The sequence below is a fragment of the Bufo bufo genome, chromosome 3 (assembly GCF_905171765.1).
Source record: "Bufo bufo chromosome 3, aBufBuf1.1, whole genome shotgun sequence".
NCBI classification, from domain to species: Eukaryota; Metazoa; Chordata; class Amphibia; order Anura; family Bufonidae; genus Bufo; species Bufo bufo.
Window position 1 is genome coordinate 284,245,596 of NC_053391.1, and position 17,907 is coordinate 284,263,502.

At 45.2% G+C, this 17,907-nt stretch overlaps 1 protein-coding gene across 1 annotated transcript in view; it reads left to right on the plus strand.

Moving 5' to 3' along the window:
• The window catches only part of TNNI1 (troponin I1, slow skeletal type), a 320,788-nt gene that overhangs the window by 130,816 nt on the left and 172,065 nt on the right, over positions 1-17,907 (plus strand). Inside the window, exon 5 of the mRNA XM_040424164.1 lies at positions 8,755-8,886. Within this exon, the coding sequence (XP_040280098.1) occupies positions 8,755-8,886 (132 nt within the window). The remainder of the gene's footprint in view (positions 1-8,754; positions 8,887-17,907) is intronic.

Genomic DNA, 17,907 nt, shown 5'->3' on the forward strand with positions numbered 1-17,907 from the left:
CTTGAAAAACCCCATAATGATAATAGTTGAAATTCGATAACACGTGGTTGTCACTGGTGTTGAATTCCTCCGAGGCCGCAACAATTATTCATTCAGTGTACATAAAAGAACAAGTAAGGCTACTTCACACTAGCGTTCGGGGTTCCGCTTGTGAGTTCCGTTTGAAGGCTCTCACAAGCGGCCCCGAACGGATCCGTACGGCCCCAATGCATTCTGAGTGGATGCGGATCCGCTCAGAATGCCTCAGTCTGGCACCGTTTGACCTCCGTTCCGCTCAGCAGGCGGACACCCGAACGCAGCTTGCAGCGTTCGGGTGTCCGCCTGGCCGTGCGGAGCCAAACGGATCCGTCCAGACTTACAATGTAAGTCAATGGGGACGGATCCGTTTGAAGTTGACACAATATGGTGCAATTTCAAACGGATCCGTCCACCATTGACTTTCAATGCAAAGTCTGGACGGATCCGTCTGACTAACTTTCAGACTTAGAATTTTTTCTGAAAAGATAATGCAGACGGATCCGTTCTGAACGGATCCCATCGTTTGCATTATAGGAGCGGATCCATCTGTGCAGACACCAGACGGATCCGCTCCGAACGCAAGTGTGAAAGTAGCCTTAGTATGTGGCTGGAGGTAGATTACACGGTCATTGGATATCAATTTTCCAGCAGGCCAGTGTACTACAGGCCCCAAAAATTATGCATTCAGCGTACATAAAATAACAAGTAAGAATGTGGCTGGAGGTCTATTAGATGTTCAATGAATATCAATTTTACTGAAGGCCAGTACAAATACATATCTTTAAAAGAACTAAAAATATTAAATTGGATTAAAAACATGGCTAATGAATTCCCCCTTCTTGAAAAAAACCCTAATGATAGTAGTTGAAACACGTGGTCATCACAGGTGTTGAATTCCTCAGAGGCCCAAAACATTAGGCATTCAACAGACAGAAAAGGCCTTTTATGCCGCTGTATTTACCTAAGACAGGGACTAATATTTTTCAATTAAACGTGGTCGTCACAGGTGTTGAATTCCTCCGAGATCCATGCCTCATTCATTTTTAGAAATGTGAGGTAGTCCACACTGTCGTGAGCCAGGCGAGTGCGCTTATCGGTCACAATCCCCCCTGCTGCGCTGAACGTCCTTTCAGACAGGACACTGGACTGGGGCAAGCCAAGAGTTCCATGGCAAATTGTGCCAGCTCTGTCCACAGGTCAAGCCTGCACACCCAGTAGTCCAGGGGTTCCTCGCTTCTCAGTGCGTCCACATTGGCTATTAACCCGATGTAGTCAGACACCTGTCAGTCTTGGCGTTCCCTTAGGCTGGATCCGAAGGGCTGCTTTCGATGGGTTGGCTGCAAGAATGATCTCATATCCGAAGTGACCAACACATCTTCAAACCGCCCTCTTCTTGCATGCAGTGTTGGATTGGTACCCGCAACTGTTTCTCTGTGAGTGGAAATCCCTCTGCCAGTGCCTGCAAAAGCAGAATGCAGCATTTCTCGAAGCAAGGCCTGGAAGTGCTGCATTCTGACAGCCCTCTGTGATGTCGTAACATGTCCGCCATTTTGTGTTTGTATCGGGGGTCTAAGTACGTTGCCACCCAGTACTGGTAATTTCCCTTTATGCTTTTTATATGGGGGTTCCTTTTTCAAACACTGAAGGCTCCCATTTGCACTAAACTGGAAGCGGTGGAGTGGCCTGGCTCCTGCTCATCGTCCAGGATAATTTTGTCCTCGGTCTCCTTCCCCCAGCCACGGACAACACCAGGGATCCCAGAAAAGTTAAAAGCATGCTCTTCTTGCTCCTCCTTCGCCCCAGCACCATCCTCCTCTGACTCCTCTTCAGACTCCTGCTGACTTGTCTCAGATGAAGTAGCCCCCCTGGGAATTCTTCCAGCGTTGCGACTTCTTCATCTTCCTGATCCTGCTCCTCGACGGCTTGATCAATGACACGACGCAATGCACGCTACAGAAAGAAGGCGCAAGGTACTATGTCACTGATGGTGCCCTGGCTGCGACTGACCAGTTTGGTGATCTCATCAAATGGCCACAGAAGTCTGCATGCGTCGCGCATGAGCAGCCACTGGCGCGGTGAAAAAAAACTATCTCCCAGAACCTGTCCTGCCGCAGAGTTCGTACAGGTAGTCGTTAACTGCACGTTTCTGCTGGAGCAGCCTATCAAGCATATACAAGGTGAAGTTCCATCGCGTCGGGCAGTCACAAATCAGATGTCTGACGGGCAGGTGGTGTCGCCAGCAAGGTGAGCCATGACCGTGTAAGATATTCTAAAATGGCCAGAGATTTTCCTGGCCTGCCGCAAGACATCCTGGACCCCAGGGTTATTGGCAACGAATCGCTGCAAGCTCAGGACATATGCCATGCACGGCACTTGTGTCATTTTGCACGCTCAGCAGATTGGCACCGTTGTTGCACACCACTTTACCAACTGTCAAATTGAGCTGGGTTAACCACTGATCGGTTTGTGACTGCAAAGCTGAAAGGAGTGCAGGACCATTGTGGCTCTTGGCTTCCAGGCACAACAGCTGCAGTGCAGCATGGCAACATCTCACCTGGCACGTCAAATAGGTTCTGGGGAGCTTGGGGGGCACAGCGGAAGAGGCGGTAGCAGTGGAAAAGAAGGAGTCAGCCGAGGAGGAGACAGAGGATGAAGTAGGAGGAGGAGAAGAAGAGGCAGGCCTGCATGCAATCCGTGGCGGTAACACCAAATCCACACGGGTGCCACGGGTTGCATGCTTGATGGCCATCAGAAGGTTCACCCAGTGGGCAGTAAAAGTTATGTACCTTTCCTACCTGTGTTTGCTAGACCACGTGTCTGTGGTCAGATGTATCTTGGCACCGACACTGTGTGCCAGAGATACATTCACTTGCTGCTGAACGTGGCCATATAGCTCCGGGATGCCCTTCTGGGAGAAATATTTCCTTCTGGGTACCTTCCATTGCAGTGAGCCAATGGACACAAATTTTCAAAAGGCCTCAGAGTCCACCAATTTATATGGTAGTAGTTGGCGGGCTAGCAGTTCCAACAAGCCGGCGGTCAGCCATTGGGCAAGAGGGTTATCCGGCGTCATCATCTTTTTTGCTCAAACATTTGGGCCACAGAAGCCTGCCTTTTTCCAGATGAACGTGACAACGGCATGGTGGAAGGTGGAGTGGAGGACAAATGGGAGGAGAGAGGAGAAGGGGAAGGAGAAGAGGGAGGACGTGGATCAACAGGAGTGTGTCTTTGCGGGTTCTGACGGTGTTGCTCCCATTGGTCTCGGTGATGGGAGGCAAGGTGCCTTCTTAAGGCGGTCGTCCCTTGGTCATTGTTGGGCTTACCGTGACTTATGCGTTTACAGCACAGGCTGCAGAGGCCAACACTATTGTCAGCAGCGGACACATTAAAAAAAGCCCACACTGCGGAGCCATGTGCCGGCGTCCTGGGATTGCAGATGTGACCGTGCATGGTGGATGGCTCGTTCCAGATACATTAGCAGTCTGCTTTTTGCCTCCTGTATACTGTAAGTTCTGCCTGCTTCTCCTCCTTCTCCTCCCTAACTGCTGCTCTGTCTCTCCCTTGGAACTCCCCTCCTCTTCCTCTCTTGTGGGCACCCACGTGACGTCTATAGACAAGTCATCATTATCACATTCACCACCACTGACATTAGAGTTCTCGGAGTAGGCAGCAACAGCGGGGACCACCCTCCTTGGGCTGATCTGTTTACTGTCATCAGACTGCTGGGTGGCGACCGTTGATACCTCCTCTTATTGATCCGATGCCAAGAATGGCTGCGCATCGGTAAGGTCTTGTAATGGATGTGAAAATAATTCCTCTAACTCGAGTGGAGGGGATATGGTGGTGGTGGTGTTGTCTGGGGGGGTGCACACAGCAGAGAGTGAAGAGGGTGCAGAAGCGGAAGGCTGAGTGAGCCACTCAATCAAGTCTGGTGCGTCCTTTGACTTAATCACACACACCTTCTCTAACTTCCCACTTAGACTCCGGCCTGCTACACCTGCCTGACCCCTACCACCCCTGCGGAATGGCCTGCCTCTTCCTCTGCCTGTAATTTTCAAAATGACCCTGTTACAAAAGTCCCTATAGAAGAGCAGTATTTGTGGAAGAAGGTATATCACAACCCTGCTTCAATCAGTGTTTTTGTGGGGCAACTCATATATCACACCAGTAGAAATTATTTGTTCCAATGGCATTTGTCACTCTGTGTAGCTGAGGTAACGCAGGCTGCCTCTATACCGCCATGACCAACTTCACCCGCACCTACTGTGTCCTTCTCCCATACCATGTAGATTGTAAGCCCTCACGGACAGGGCCCTCTCTCCTTCTGTACCAGTTTGTAACTCGTTTTGTTTATGATTAGTGCAATTGTCTGTATTATGTATGTGCACTCCTTATCATATGTACAGCACTATGGAATAAATGGCGCTATAATAATAAATAATAATAATAATAAACCGCAAACAAATGCTGCACTATCCAAATGCACTATATAGAAAGTATATTATTAGTATATAACACCCCTGCCTTAATCTGTTTTTTTGGGGGGCAACTGGTATTTCACACCAGTAGAAATTATTTGTTTCAATGTCGTTTGTCACTATCTGTAGCTGAGGTAATGCAGCTAAACCGCAAACAAATGCTGCACTACCCAACTACACTATATAGAAAGTATATAATTGGTATAGAATACCCCTGCTTCAATCACTTTTTGGGGGGGGGGCAACTGGTATATTACACCTGTAGAAATTATTTGTTCCAATGGCATTTGTTACTATCTGTAGCTGAGGTAACACAGCAAAACCGGAAACAAATGCGGCACTTCCCAACTGCACTATATAGAAAGTATATAATTGGTATATAACACCCCTGCTTCAATCGTTTTTTTGTGTGGGGCAACTGGTATATTACACCAGTAGAAATTATTTGTTCCAATGGCATTTGTCACCATCTGTAGCTGCGGTAACGCAGCAAAATCGCAAACAAATGCTGCACTACCTAAATGCACTATATAGAAAGTATATAATTGGTATATAAAACCCCTGCTTCAATCAGTTTTTTTGTGGGGCAAGTGGTATATCACACCAGTAGAAATTATTTGTTCCAACAGCGTTTGGCACTCTGTGTAGCTGCAATTTCACAGCAGAACTGCACATGATAGGGTTATTGGTTATTTCCTCAGGGCCTTCCATAACTTCCCCCTTTTTCCCCATCCAAGTACCTTCCCAATAAAAACACCACACACTTTGCTTGGATTAAATCGGCCACAGCAGCCGTTTTATTAATAAAATAAATACATCCATAAATAACAATAACATTAAATTAACATTAACCCCTGACGAGGGAGATCGTAGAAGCCCCAAAATGTTACCATCCACAAGAAGCCAACCTGGCAACTCCATCTTGCCTCCAGCCGTAAGCACCAGCTCGGAGACACCAACTGATGGACGCCTTCACCAATTAACCAAGTACCTGAAACTATGAGAGTCCAGCCCCACCATTGAGGCCCTCCCATTTCCACTACCGTCATATACCACCAGCTTCTATGAACTCCCACCGCCAACAACGCGCAGCTTGAACCCTACAACCACCCTCAAGCCTGCGCGTTCCTCCACAAACACAAGGCCCGTTCAATTCCATTCTGCAAACCAAGCGCCCACAGATCAATGCCCACCGCATTCAGGTGAACACCATCCGACCTCCAAAAACCACCACTCCCCGCCTCCAGATCCGTATGCCGAACCGCCACTGCTCCATTCCGCGCCATAAACCTCCCAATAGCCCTATTTACCTTAACCCTGGCCTTGTCGATTCGCTCAACCGAACGCGCCTTTCTCCATGTCTTCCGAGCCACAATGTCGGACCAGACAATCACCATACCCGGAAACAAAGACCACAACCTCAAAAGGTCAAACTTAACATCCTTGATAAGCTCCCGACACGGTCTAACCCCCAAGTCCTTACCCCCGACATGCAACACTAAAATGTCTGGGGCTCGATCCAACCTCACAAAACGGTGCACCTCCCTCATCACACTTCCCCACAACATACCCCTACTCCCCAGCCACCGCAGCACCGCCTCGTCCCTGCTGAAACCAAGCTGACACCCATCCGGACGCACATCCGCCCTCAGCGCCCCCCAGAAAACAAATGAATGCCCCATAATCCACACCAACACCGCACCTGCAATACAAACAAAAGAAAATTAATGCCATCACTCAGCTTACCAACCTCCCAAACGAACATAGGATTTAAAACGTGAAGATTCCCATCTCCCAATTTTCTTAATGCTTGCTGACCCCGCCGCCCCCCCCGCTGCAGCAGGCTGGCTACCTGTCGCTGCAGCCACTCCGGACCTCTGACCTCCGCCGCCGCTCTCAGCTGCTGTAGCATCTCCTCCACCTGCGACATGGTAAGCTGCTCCTCAGTTTGCTTCCAACAAAATGGCACCGGCTGCCTGCCGGTCACCTCTATTTAACCCCTTAACTCCTCCCATCTCATCACCCTAACCACACCTCCCCACCCCAGTTTAACTAACTCCAACCCAGGCCCTTCCTACCAAAACCCATCATGACGGCCTCCCCTTACCTGGCGTCCTAGTCCGGCCTCTCTCAACTGCTGCACAATACAAATGCACTATAATATACTTTCTATGTTAGAAAGTATATTATAAGTATATTACACCCCTCAGTAAGTCACACCTATCGATAGCACACCTATACCAGTCCTTAAAAGGACTTTGGTGGCCCTATTAGCTAGCGTTTAGTGTCCCTAACAGTCTGTCCCTGCTCCACACAGCAACCTCCCCCTACACTGCCAGATCAGGTTTATTTATAAGGTGCTGCACATACTATTTATAACGTATGTCCATGTGCTGAAATGTCTCAATTGGCTGTCCTGTACCACCTGATGGATGTGTCATGGGTCAAAGTTCTTCACAATGTAAAAGAGTATAGCGCCGGCGGACATCGCTATATGTTCGCCCTCTAATTAGGAGTATCCTTATACTTTTGGCTATATAATGTACACTGCTCAAAAAAATAAAGGGAACACTTAAACAACACAATGTAACTCCAAGTCAATTACACTTCTGTGAAATCAAACTGTCCACTTAGGAAGCAACACTGAGTGACAATCAATTTCACATGCTGTTGTGCAAATGAAATAGACAACAGGTGGAAATTATAGGCAATTAGCAAGACACCCCCAATAAAGGAGTGGTTCTGCAGGTGGTGACCACAGACCACTTCTCAGTTCCTATGCTTCCTGGCTGATGTTTTGGTCACTTTTGAATGCTGGCGGTGCTTTCACTCTAGTGGTAGCATGAGACGGAGTCTACAACCCACACAAGTGGCTCAGGTAGTGCAGCTTATCCAGGATGGCACACCAATGCGAGCTGTGGCAAGAAGGTTTGCTGTGTCTGTCAGCGTAGTGTCCAGAGCATGGAGGCGCTACCAGGAGACAGGCCAGTACATCAGGAGACGTGGAGGAGGCCGTAGGAGGGCAACAACCCAGCAGCAGTACCGCTACCTCCGCCTTTGTGCAAGGAGGAACAGGAGGAGCACTGCCAGAGCCCTGCAAAATGACCTCCAGCAGGCCACAAATGTGCATGTGTCTGCTCAAACGGTCAGAAACAGACTCCATGAGGGTGATATGAGGGCCCGACGTCCACAGGTGGGGGTTGTGCTTACAGCCCAACACCGTGCAGGACGTTTGGCATTTGCCAGAGAACACCAAGATTGGCAAATTCGCCACTGGCGCCTTGTGCTCTTCACAGATGAAAGCAGGTTCACAGTGAGCACATGTGACAGACGTGACAGAGTCTGGAGACGCCGCGGAGAACGTTCTGCTGCCTGCAACATCCTCCAGCATGACCGGTTTGGCATTGGGTCAGTAATGGTGTGGGGTGGCATTTCTTTGGAGGGCCGCACAGCCCTCCATGTGCTCGCCAGAGGTAGCCTGACTGCCATTAGGTACCGAGATGAGATCCTCAGACCCCTTGTGAGACCATATGCTGGTGCGGTTGGCCTTGGGTTCCTCCTAATGCAAGACAATGCTAGACCTCATGTGGCTGGAGTGTGTCAGCAGTTCCTGCAAGACGAAGGCATTGATGCTATGGACTGGCCCGCCCGTTCCCCAGACCTGAATCCAATTGAGCATATCTGGGACATCATGTCTCGCTCTATCCACCAACGTCACGTTGCACCACAGACTGTCCAGGAGTTGGCAGATGCTTTAGTCCAGGTCTGGGAGGAGATCCCTCAGGAGACCGTCCGCCACCTCATCAGGAGCATGCACAGGCGTTGTAGGGAGGTCATACAGGCACGTGGAGGCCACACACACTACTGAGCCTCATTTTGACTTGTTTTAAGGACATTACATCAAAGTTGGATCAGCCTGTAGTGTGTTTTTCCACTTTAATTTTGATTGTGACTCCAAATCCAGACCTCCATGGGTTGAAAAATTTGATTTCCATTTTTTTATTTTTGTGTGATTTTGTTGTCAGCACATTCAACTATGTAAAGAACAAAGTATTTCAGAAGAATATTTAATTAACTCAGATTTAGGATGTGTTATTTTTGTGTTCCTTTTATTTTTTGAGCAGTGTATATGAAAATTTGTATGCTTTTATATTTAAAAGCTTTTGGCTTCAGCTTGTCTAAAGGTGAATTTGTGCTTAGAATGACATATATCTATTGATACTGTAAGTACAAAATATTTTGTTCTTTCTCACCATAGAGTTTAATGCTGGCCAAGGCAAAAGAAGCATGGGATCAAGAACATGTGAATACACAGGAAGAAAAACAGAAATACCTAAGTGAGCGAGTGCCACATTGCAACACACAAGGTTTGGGGCGTGAGGCATTACAGGTGATTCTTGCACAATTTCTTACATGCTTTCAAAGGGGTTTTCTTATTACATGAAGTGAAGGGGGACCAATGCTAAACTAGTGGTGCAAGGGCATAGGACTCTCTGGAGTTGCACACTCCAGACTTATAATACAGCTGTTGAATACCCTCTGTTAAAGAATATACACAGATTATGCATTAGTAAATGGTTTTTATGCAGGTGGACAGAATATAGAGGGAGTGTGCATGGGCTGTTTGCAGAATGGCAAGCTGTGGGCAAATCCATAGACAAATGATAGATGGTCTAGTACCACACTGTTAAGATCTCAAAAGCTTTATTCACAGATTCATATTATAATTATATTTGCATTATGATATTCTAATGAATTTTGAGCTGTTCCAGCTACTAATCATAGCTAACTCTGTGATGGCATTAAAATATTTCTAATTTGGCCAATGAGTGAAAAGATTTAAATAACACGTATACATAACAGGTATGTGTAATAAATCCCCTACAGAAGAGAAAATTTATTTTATTTTTATATATATATATAGTGCCTTGCAAAAGTATTCACCCTGCCCCCCCCCCCCCCCCCCCCATATTTTGGTGCCTCACAACCTGGAATTAACATGGATTGTTTGAGGATTAGCATCATTTAATTTACAGAACATGCCCAGAACTTTTTTATTGTGAAGCAAACAACAAATAGGACAAAATAACAGAAAAGGTCAATGTGCATAACTATTCACCCCCTAAAGTCAATACTTAGTAGAGCCACCTTTTGCGGCAATCACAGCTCCAAATTGCTATGAATAAGTCTCTATGAGCTTAACACATCTTACCACTGGGATTTTTGCCCATTTCTCTTTGCAAAACTGCTCTAGCTCCTTCAAGTTGGATGATTTGCGCTTGTGAACAGCAATCTTTAAGTCTGACCACAGATTTTCTATTGGATTGAGATCTGGGCTTTGACTAGGCCATTCCAACACATTTACATGTTTCCCCTTAAACCACTCTAGTGTTGCTTTAGCCGTGTGTTTGGGGTCATTGTCCTGCTGGAAGGTGAACCTCCGTCCTAGCCTCAAATCACACACAGAGTGATACAGGTTTTGCTCAAGAGTATCCCTGTATTTAGCACCATCCATCTTTCTCTCAACTCTGACCAGTTTCCCAGTCTCAGCTGCTGAAAAACATCCCCACAGCATGATGCTGCCACCACCAGGTTTCACTGTGGGGATGGTGTTCTTTTGGTGATGTGATGTGTTGGGTTTGCGCCAGGCATAGCGTTTTCTTTGATGACCGAAAAGTTCAATTTTAGTCTTATCAGACCAGAGCACCTTCCTCCATACTTTTTGGGAGTCTCCCACATGCCTTTTCGCAAACCCAACTCTATGAAGCGTACAGATACTCCAGTCTCTGCTGTGGAACTCTGCAGCTCCTCCAGGGTTACCTTAGGTCTCTGTGCTGCCTCTCTGATTAATGCCTTGCTTGTACGGTCCGTGAGTTTTTATGGGCGGCCGTCTCTTGGCAGGTTTGCTGTTGTGCCATGTTCTTTTCATTTGGTTATGATAGATTTGATGGTGCTCCTGGGGATCATCAAAGATTTGGATATTTTTTTGTAACCTAACCCTGACTTGTACTTCTCAACAACATTGTCCCTTACTTGTTTGGAGAGTTCCTTGGTCTTCATGGCAGCGTTTGGTTAGTGATGCCTCTTTGTTAGGTGTTGCAGCCTTTGGGGCCTTTCAAAAAAGGTGTGTATATGTAATGACAGGTCATGTGACACTTAGATTACACACAGGTGGACATTATTTCACAAATGATGTGACTTGTGAAGGTAATTGGTTGCACCAGAGCTTTTTATGGGCTTCCTAACAAAGGGGGTGAATACATACACACATGACAATTTTCAGTTTTCTATTTCTAAATAATAGTTTTATTTATATATTCTTCTCATTTCACTTCACCAACTTAGACTATTGTGTTCTGATCCATCACATAAAATTCAGATTAACAAAACATTGAACTTAAGGCTGTAATGTAACAAAATACGAAAAAAGTCAAGGCACTGTATATACATTGTGTCGAAGCAGAGAGAAGGATGCAAAGCAGTGTTGGCTGTAACTAAGGCCTCAGGCACGCAACCTTATCCCTTTTTGCTCAATACACAGATACCGGCAATGTGTATCCCACATTATCACTTCCGCAGGTCCCGCAGCATGTTACAAATGCTTATTATTGTCTGCAAAATGAGCGAGAATAGGACAGGCTCTATTTTTTTTTTATGCGGGGCTGTGGAATAGACGTGCAGATGCTCTTTTGCAGGCCCATTGAAATTAATGTAAAGTCTGAACCTCTTACAAGCACCTTCAATCTCAGAGTATGTTGGGAAAGTTAAAGTGGTATGTAAAGAAGAAAATTGTAGCACCATATCCATCAAAGCAAGTTAACATACTTCACCACATACCCTGTACTTGTAATGCTTTGGTGGATATGGTGCTTTTTTTTTCTTATTTGATTAGACTTTGTGGGGTCATGGAGGCAAGGATATGACTAGACATGTACCTGAAGGTTATATGCAATGGGTGGCTTATCCTAGGCAGAGCTGTGTGCTGTTGATTTGTGTTTTTGTTTGGAAGTGAAAAGGAACCTGTCATGAACATAGTGCCTGAGCTGCAGGCAGCATGTTATGGAGCAGGAGGAGCTGAGCAAAATAGTATAACGTTTGATAGGAAAAGATTCAGTATAATCTGTATTTCATTCATTTAAATCCCTACTCATTCTGGGCTTTAAAGTCAAGGAGGTGGTCCTATCAGAGATTAACAGCCATCCCTCTATGACTATATACACTCACAAACAAAAGGGTAACAATGTTTTGAACTTTTGAATTTCAGGCTCTATATCCCACCATCCACTACAGCTTAGAATGTGACACTACAATCATTTTATAGACAATCATCTTGGCTATCTCATACATAAATTGGACTTGCAACTATTTAGAATATGATTAGTTATGTAGATTCTTGTCATGTAACTGCATTGTTACTGTTTGCTCCTAAAAGTTAAAATTTTATTATTTTGTAAATCCACCCTTGGCTCTCAACACTGCCTGAAACCTTCTAGGCATGCTTTCAATCAGATTCAAGCATGTCTTGACTGAAATCTGTCTCCAGATCTCTTCTACGCATTTCCAATATTGGTGCATACTGGTTGACTAACTTGGGTACGAATACAGCTTTTTCTTCAACTCTTCCCACAAGTGTTCGATTTAGGTTGAGGTTTGGGGACTGTGGGAGCCAATCCAGGACCTCTACTTCATTGTACCATTTGTTCACCAATCTCAACATATGCTTTGGGTCGTTGTCCTGCTGGAACACTATGTCATCCTTTTCATACCCATAGTACTGGAGTGTACGAAGTAACTCGTCTTGTAGGTTACTCACATATAGCTCAGCATTGAGACTACCATTGATTCTGGTTAAGTAATCCCATACCTTTGGCTGTGAAACAACCCCATATCATCAGGGCTCCTCTACTGAACTTGACTGTTCTTTCAATTTCTCAATTGGTTAGTCCCCTTGTTTCTTCAAGACCCATTTGCACCCATCAGAGCCCAGTCTATTGACTTTTGTCTCATCGCGCCAAATCACCCATCGTCCACCTATTGGCTTTGGAATGGATGGACGGACTTCATTGTATTCTTCCAATTTTCATGGCGCATGATGCACTTTGGCAATTTTCTTGGCCGAGATACTGCTATCAATGAGCTGGTTTCTCTTTTTTTGGGAAATCATCTTCATGGCTGCTCCTGGATTTGAACCAGTGACCTTTCACTTAGGAATCAACCTAACAACACACTGAGCTATTAGGGAATGTGAGAACAGGTTGGAATTTGTAGTATACAGGAAGAAAAAGATTGGTCCACCATCAGGAGCACAACAGTAGCAATGCAGTTACATGACAATCTGCATAATTAATCATTTGCTAATTAGTTGCAAGTCCAAAAATCCAATTTATGTATGAAATAGCCAAGATGATTGTGTACAAATTAATGGTAATCTCACATCTGAAGCTGTAGTAGATGGTTAGATATGGAGCCTGAAAGTCAAAAGTTCAAAAAACTGTTAACCTTTTGTTTGTCAGTGTATAAAGAGCTAGCTGACAATCACTGAAAAATGTGATGCAGCAACGTCGCCGAAGTTATTCAAGAAATTTGGTTAGTTCTCAATTAATTCATCATGAATTGATATAAATCAGGTACCACTCTGCTTTAGGGTACAGCAACACAGGGCGGCCCTGCTGCCTTTCATTTAATAATGAAGACCTCACTGTATAGTCCTTCATCATTGTTAATGCCTGCACGGCACCTTTAAACAGGGGCTATTGCAGGTATGGGGTTTGTCTGGTTAGGTCTGGGTACAATGTGCATATTATTACTGTTTTTGCCTGCAATCTCCTTCAGGGCTTTTGACAGTGAATATTAATCAGCTCTAGCATACCCACTTCTTCAAACCCAGCTCTCTCCTGCCCTACAGGTGAGAGCCTTCTTCTGCCTTTCCTCATTTTCCACATCATTTGTCCACCTTCACTATCTGTCAGTGCCCTAAAAACACAATAGCTATACAACTTCAGATTGGTAATTACCTGTTCCTGAATTCTTGTTTATTCGACTGTATACTGGTGTCTTTTCTCTCGCTCTTACATCAGCATGAAGGGGATTCGGGAGGCTAAACCCTATCACTTTTATTGAGCTTGCCCCGGCCGGCGGCACAGGGAGTGCATCGCGCAGTACCATAATACAGAATATTAATGATATAGGTTTTATGCTTACTGGTAGAGGACTTTTACGCTGGTCCCTGTTATCCCAGTACAACTTAGTGAGGTTGCCTGAGGCTGGTGAATCCTTCACTTTTAACTTCAAAGGTCCAAAGGCACGTATAACGATAGCCGTAACCCTTTGGGTCTCTGTTTGGGTGCTTTCTGAATTAATATCCTTTTCTGAAGCTAAACTTCTAGCTGATGTCCACTAACTCTTAGCAGAGTTCTGAGCAAGATGTGGACCACTTCAGCTCAGGGATGAAGACTCAAAACTGAGCCCTGATGATTGACACTCTCTGGAGAATGACTCCTACGGATGGAGTAGAGTTAACACTCCTGTTTTCTGAGATTTCTGAGTTGTGTTATCTAATCTAAGCAAACACCTTCAATTGCTTTTCAATGGCTTTTGTCTCAAGATAACGCAATGAGTTAAGAAATTTGAGTTAAGAGCTGGAGTACTAACCCTGCTACATCTGTAACTAGGCCTGAGCTGGGCTATATATATGGGATGTGTTGTCTTCCCCTAGTGGTAGGCTCAGTGTAATGGAATCTAACACATCTGTAGGCAGGGATTATGCATAAAAATGCACTGCAGCATAAAACAGGTTATATAAAGCATACAAAGCATAACACTGACTTTGCAGTACCCATGTGGGTAGTGGGACACTGCATACCCCCCTTGTTTAACCAGTGTTGACCTCGACACAAAGATGAAGGTCTCCTGAAAGATACAAAAAGAGAACAATCCTGCAGGCATGAAGAACAGTACCATAACCCATAACAATACTTTTTCTTGATACTGAAAAGCAATTGGTTAGGCACAAATATAAATATCCGGCAAACATCCAGAATGGCAGTAAACAAGTGAAAAGGGGCATTGTTTCTTCCCTCTGGAGACTGATGAACAGGGGCACTGACCTGGCACAGCGGAATAGTAATAAACCAGGATAGTCCGTAATGGGGAAATAATAAACATGGATGCAAGTCAGTAGGCTCACAGGGTATGAGTCCATTCCCTGAGCATAGGGGATATAAAGATTATGAACAACACAGAGGCTCAGGTACGTTTGAGTCTTTCTCCGGGCACAGGCTTGAACGTTGCAACAACAAAACAAAGAAGACTGTAGAGAGTCCTTGTGGTAAGGAAAATAATCAGAGTCAAGAAGTTTCTTACCCAGGCTCTGTAGTTTCACCGAGAAGCGAAATTCTAATCCACATTAAACTGGGATGGCTGGAAGCATTCTCCTCTGGGTTTGCAGTAGACACTCCCTATAACGAGCAGGTGGTTATCCCTTGGTAATCCGACTGGATCTGCAAAGTGGCGGTCCTTCTTCTGGCCTTGGCGCAGGGGGACTTAGTACATCTGGAGTTTCATGCACTACTGAAACTTCTTCCTGAGGGGGTTCCTCTGGCTGACGTGATACTGTACTGACGGGAGCAGGCACAGCAATGTTTAACCATGGTGTAAGGAACCATTTTAGAGGATCTGCTTCTGTCATTAGTTTTTCAACAGTCTGCATAGGCTCCATAGGCTTAACTGGTAGTTCAGGCACTTGAATTGGAGGCTGATGTTCCTCTGCAACAGTTTCATCTGTAAGGATTCCTCCTGGGGTATGTTTCTCCTTGTTACACAGTTTCAAGCGATTGCGATGTACTCTTTGAGGTGATTTGCTTTCTCTGGTGATCTCATAGGTGTCAGTTTCTGGATTGGGGATAGCTGTAACGATGTAGGGGTCTTTTTCCCACTTACTGTCCAACTTACTGGTGCAATGATTGTTCTTTAGCCACATATAATCACCAATTTTAAGATGCTCTGCTTTGGCAGATTGGTCATAGTCTTTTTGCTGCCTTTTGTGAGCATTTTCCATGCGATGGTGAACAATTTGTTGGGCATCAGCTAGACGTCTTTGGTGCTCGCTCACCCAATCAGTTTTTGGCAATGGATTGATGGCATAAGGCACTTATACTTCCAAAGTATGGTCTGCAGGTAGTTTACCTTGTCGGCCAAACATGAGGTAGTAAGGTGTATACCCAGTGGAACAGTGAATGGTATTATAGGTATACATCATTTGAGGCAGAAGAGTAGGCCAATCATTCCTGGTAGCAGGTGGCACAGCTCTAAGCATTTCTATTAGGGTCTGGTTCATCTTTTCACAAAGTCCATTACCTTGGGGATGGTAAGCTTTTGTTCAGATTTTTTTGCAATTATGAAGCAAACACAGTTCTTTGAAGAGTTGCGACTCAAAGGCAGATCCCTGATCTGTAAGAATTTTTTATGGACACCCGTATGGTAACAGGAAATGTTTCCAGAAGGCATCTACAGTTTTAGCGGTCAAGTCCTTAACAGGTACGGCTACAATTAATTTGGTGTAGTGGTCAATGATGGTCATAGCGTTTGTGTAGCCTGAGCGACTTGGTTCCAGCTTCACGATCTCCAACGGTGTCTGGCTTACAAAAGGATGTAAAGGTGCTCTTTGGTCATGCCTTTCACCCCAGCACAGGCGGAACACTCTCAACACCACTTCTCAATGTCTCCTTGCATTCCAATCCAATAGAATCGTATATAGACGGTAGCTTCTATCTTCTGCACGCCAAAGTGTTCTGACTTGTCATGGTACATCTTGAGAATGATGCTTGCATCCCGGCGGGGGATTAGGATTTGGTATACCCTGTCATAGGTAACTGGATCCAGGCTTCTTCTCAATAGTAGGCCCTTCTGCAGAAAGAGTTATTTCCGGTTTCTCCACAACTTCAACAGTTATGGGTCTGCATTTCTTCTGCAAATTTTCTCAGGTGTTCTTCCTCTGGTGAGGAAGTCATATAGTTCTCCGATTACTCTACTTTCTGACTGAAGTTTGATCCATCTCTCTTTCTCAATTTGAGATTCTGGATTGTTCTGTAGATAGGGATTTAGAACTCTTTTGGTTTTGATGGAGAGAATGCCTTGTTGGGCGAAGTTTTTGTAAAAATCAGGCATCTCCACTTCTTCCCAGACATCTATGTGTGCAGTAGGATCTTCCTTGGTAGCCAGGCGAGATAAGGCAAGGACTTGCCCGTTCTGCATTTTACAATTAAGTTGTAGTTAGCAAGACGTGAGGACCATCTTTGTTCTAAGGCACCTAGCTTGGCTGTATTCAGATGTGCCAGTGGGTTGTTATCGGTGAAAGCTATGAAGGGAGTTGCTGCAAGGTAGTCCTTAAATTTTTTGGTGACAGCCCACATAAGTGCGAGGAACTCTAACTTGAAAGAGCTGTAATTCCGGTCATTCTTTTCAGCTCCTTTCAGGGATCTACTAGCGTAAGCAATCAGTGTACAGTAGAGATGGAATGGCTGTTGGTAATCTGGATATCCAAAGACAGGTGGTTCAGTCAGCTTCTTTTTCAGGAGCTGGAAGGCAATTTCTCTGAAAGTCTTCATTCCACTCCACAGGTATCTGAGTCTTCTGATACTTTTTTGGATGTCCTCTTAGGAATTCCTGAATTGGTTCAGCAATCTGGGCGAAGTGAGGGATGAAGCGACTGTAGTATCCTGCAAAACTAAGGAAACTTCTCACCTTTACTGTGGTAGGAGTAGGCTAATTCTGTACTGCAGCTAATTTTTCCGGATCTGATTTAACACCTTCTGCACTGACAACATGTCCCCTGGTACTTGACTTCTGGCTTCAGCAGGTAGCACTTAGATGGTTTGATCTTGAGTCCATGTTTAATGAGGACTTGGAAGACTTCTGCAAGGTGTTTCAAGTGGTCTTCGTAGGATTTGAAATAAATAATGACATCGTCAGATAGAGTAGGACAGTCTCGAAGTTTCTATGGCCTAAACAGCGTTCCATGAGTCGTTAAAAGGTTCCTGATGCATTACAAAGTCCAAAGGGCATGTAATTAAACTCTAATAGGCCCATGGGGGTGGTAAAAGCTGTTTTCTCTCAGTCTTCAGGAGCCATGGGTACCTGCCAGTATCCACTGGTCAGATCAAGGGTAGAGAGATAGGCTAATGACCCCAGTGCTGTCAGGGATTCTTCAATTCTGGGTAAGGGATAGGCATCCTTGTGGGTGATTTGATAAAGGTTTCTGTAAATCCACACAGAACCTGATGTTACCATCCTTTTTCCAGACGAGAACTATTGGTGCAGCCCATGTGACCTGAGACCCGGTGTCCAGTAGGACGACAAAGGGAACTCCGTTAATTCGGATTGCTACTTCCGGACAGGATCCTGCATCTGGGCA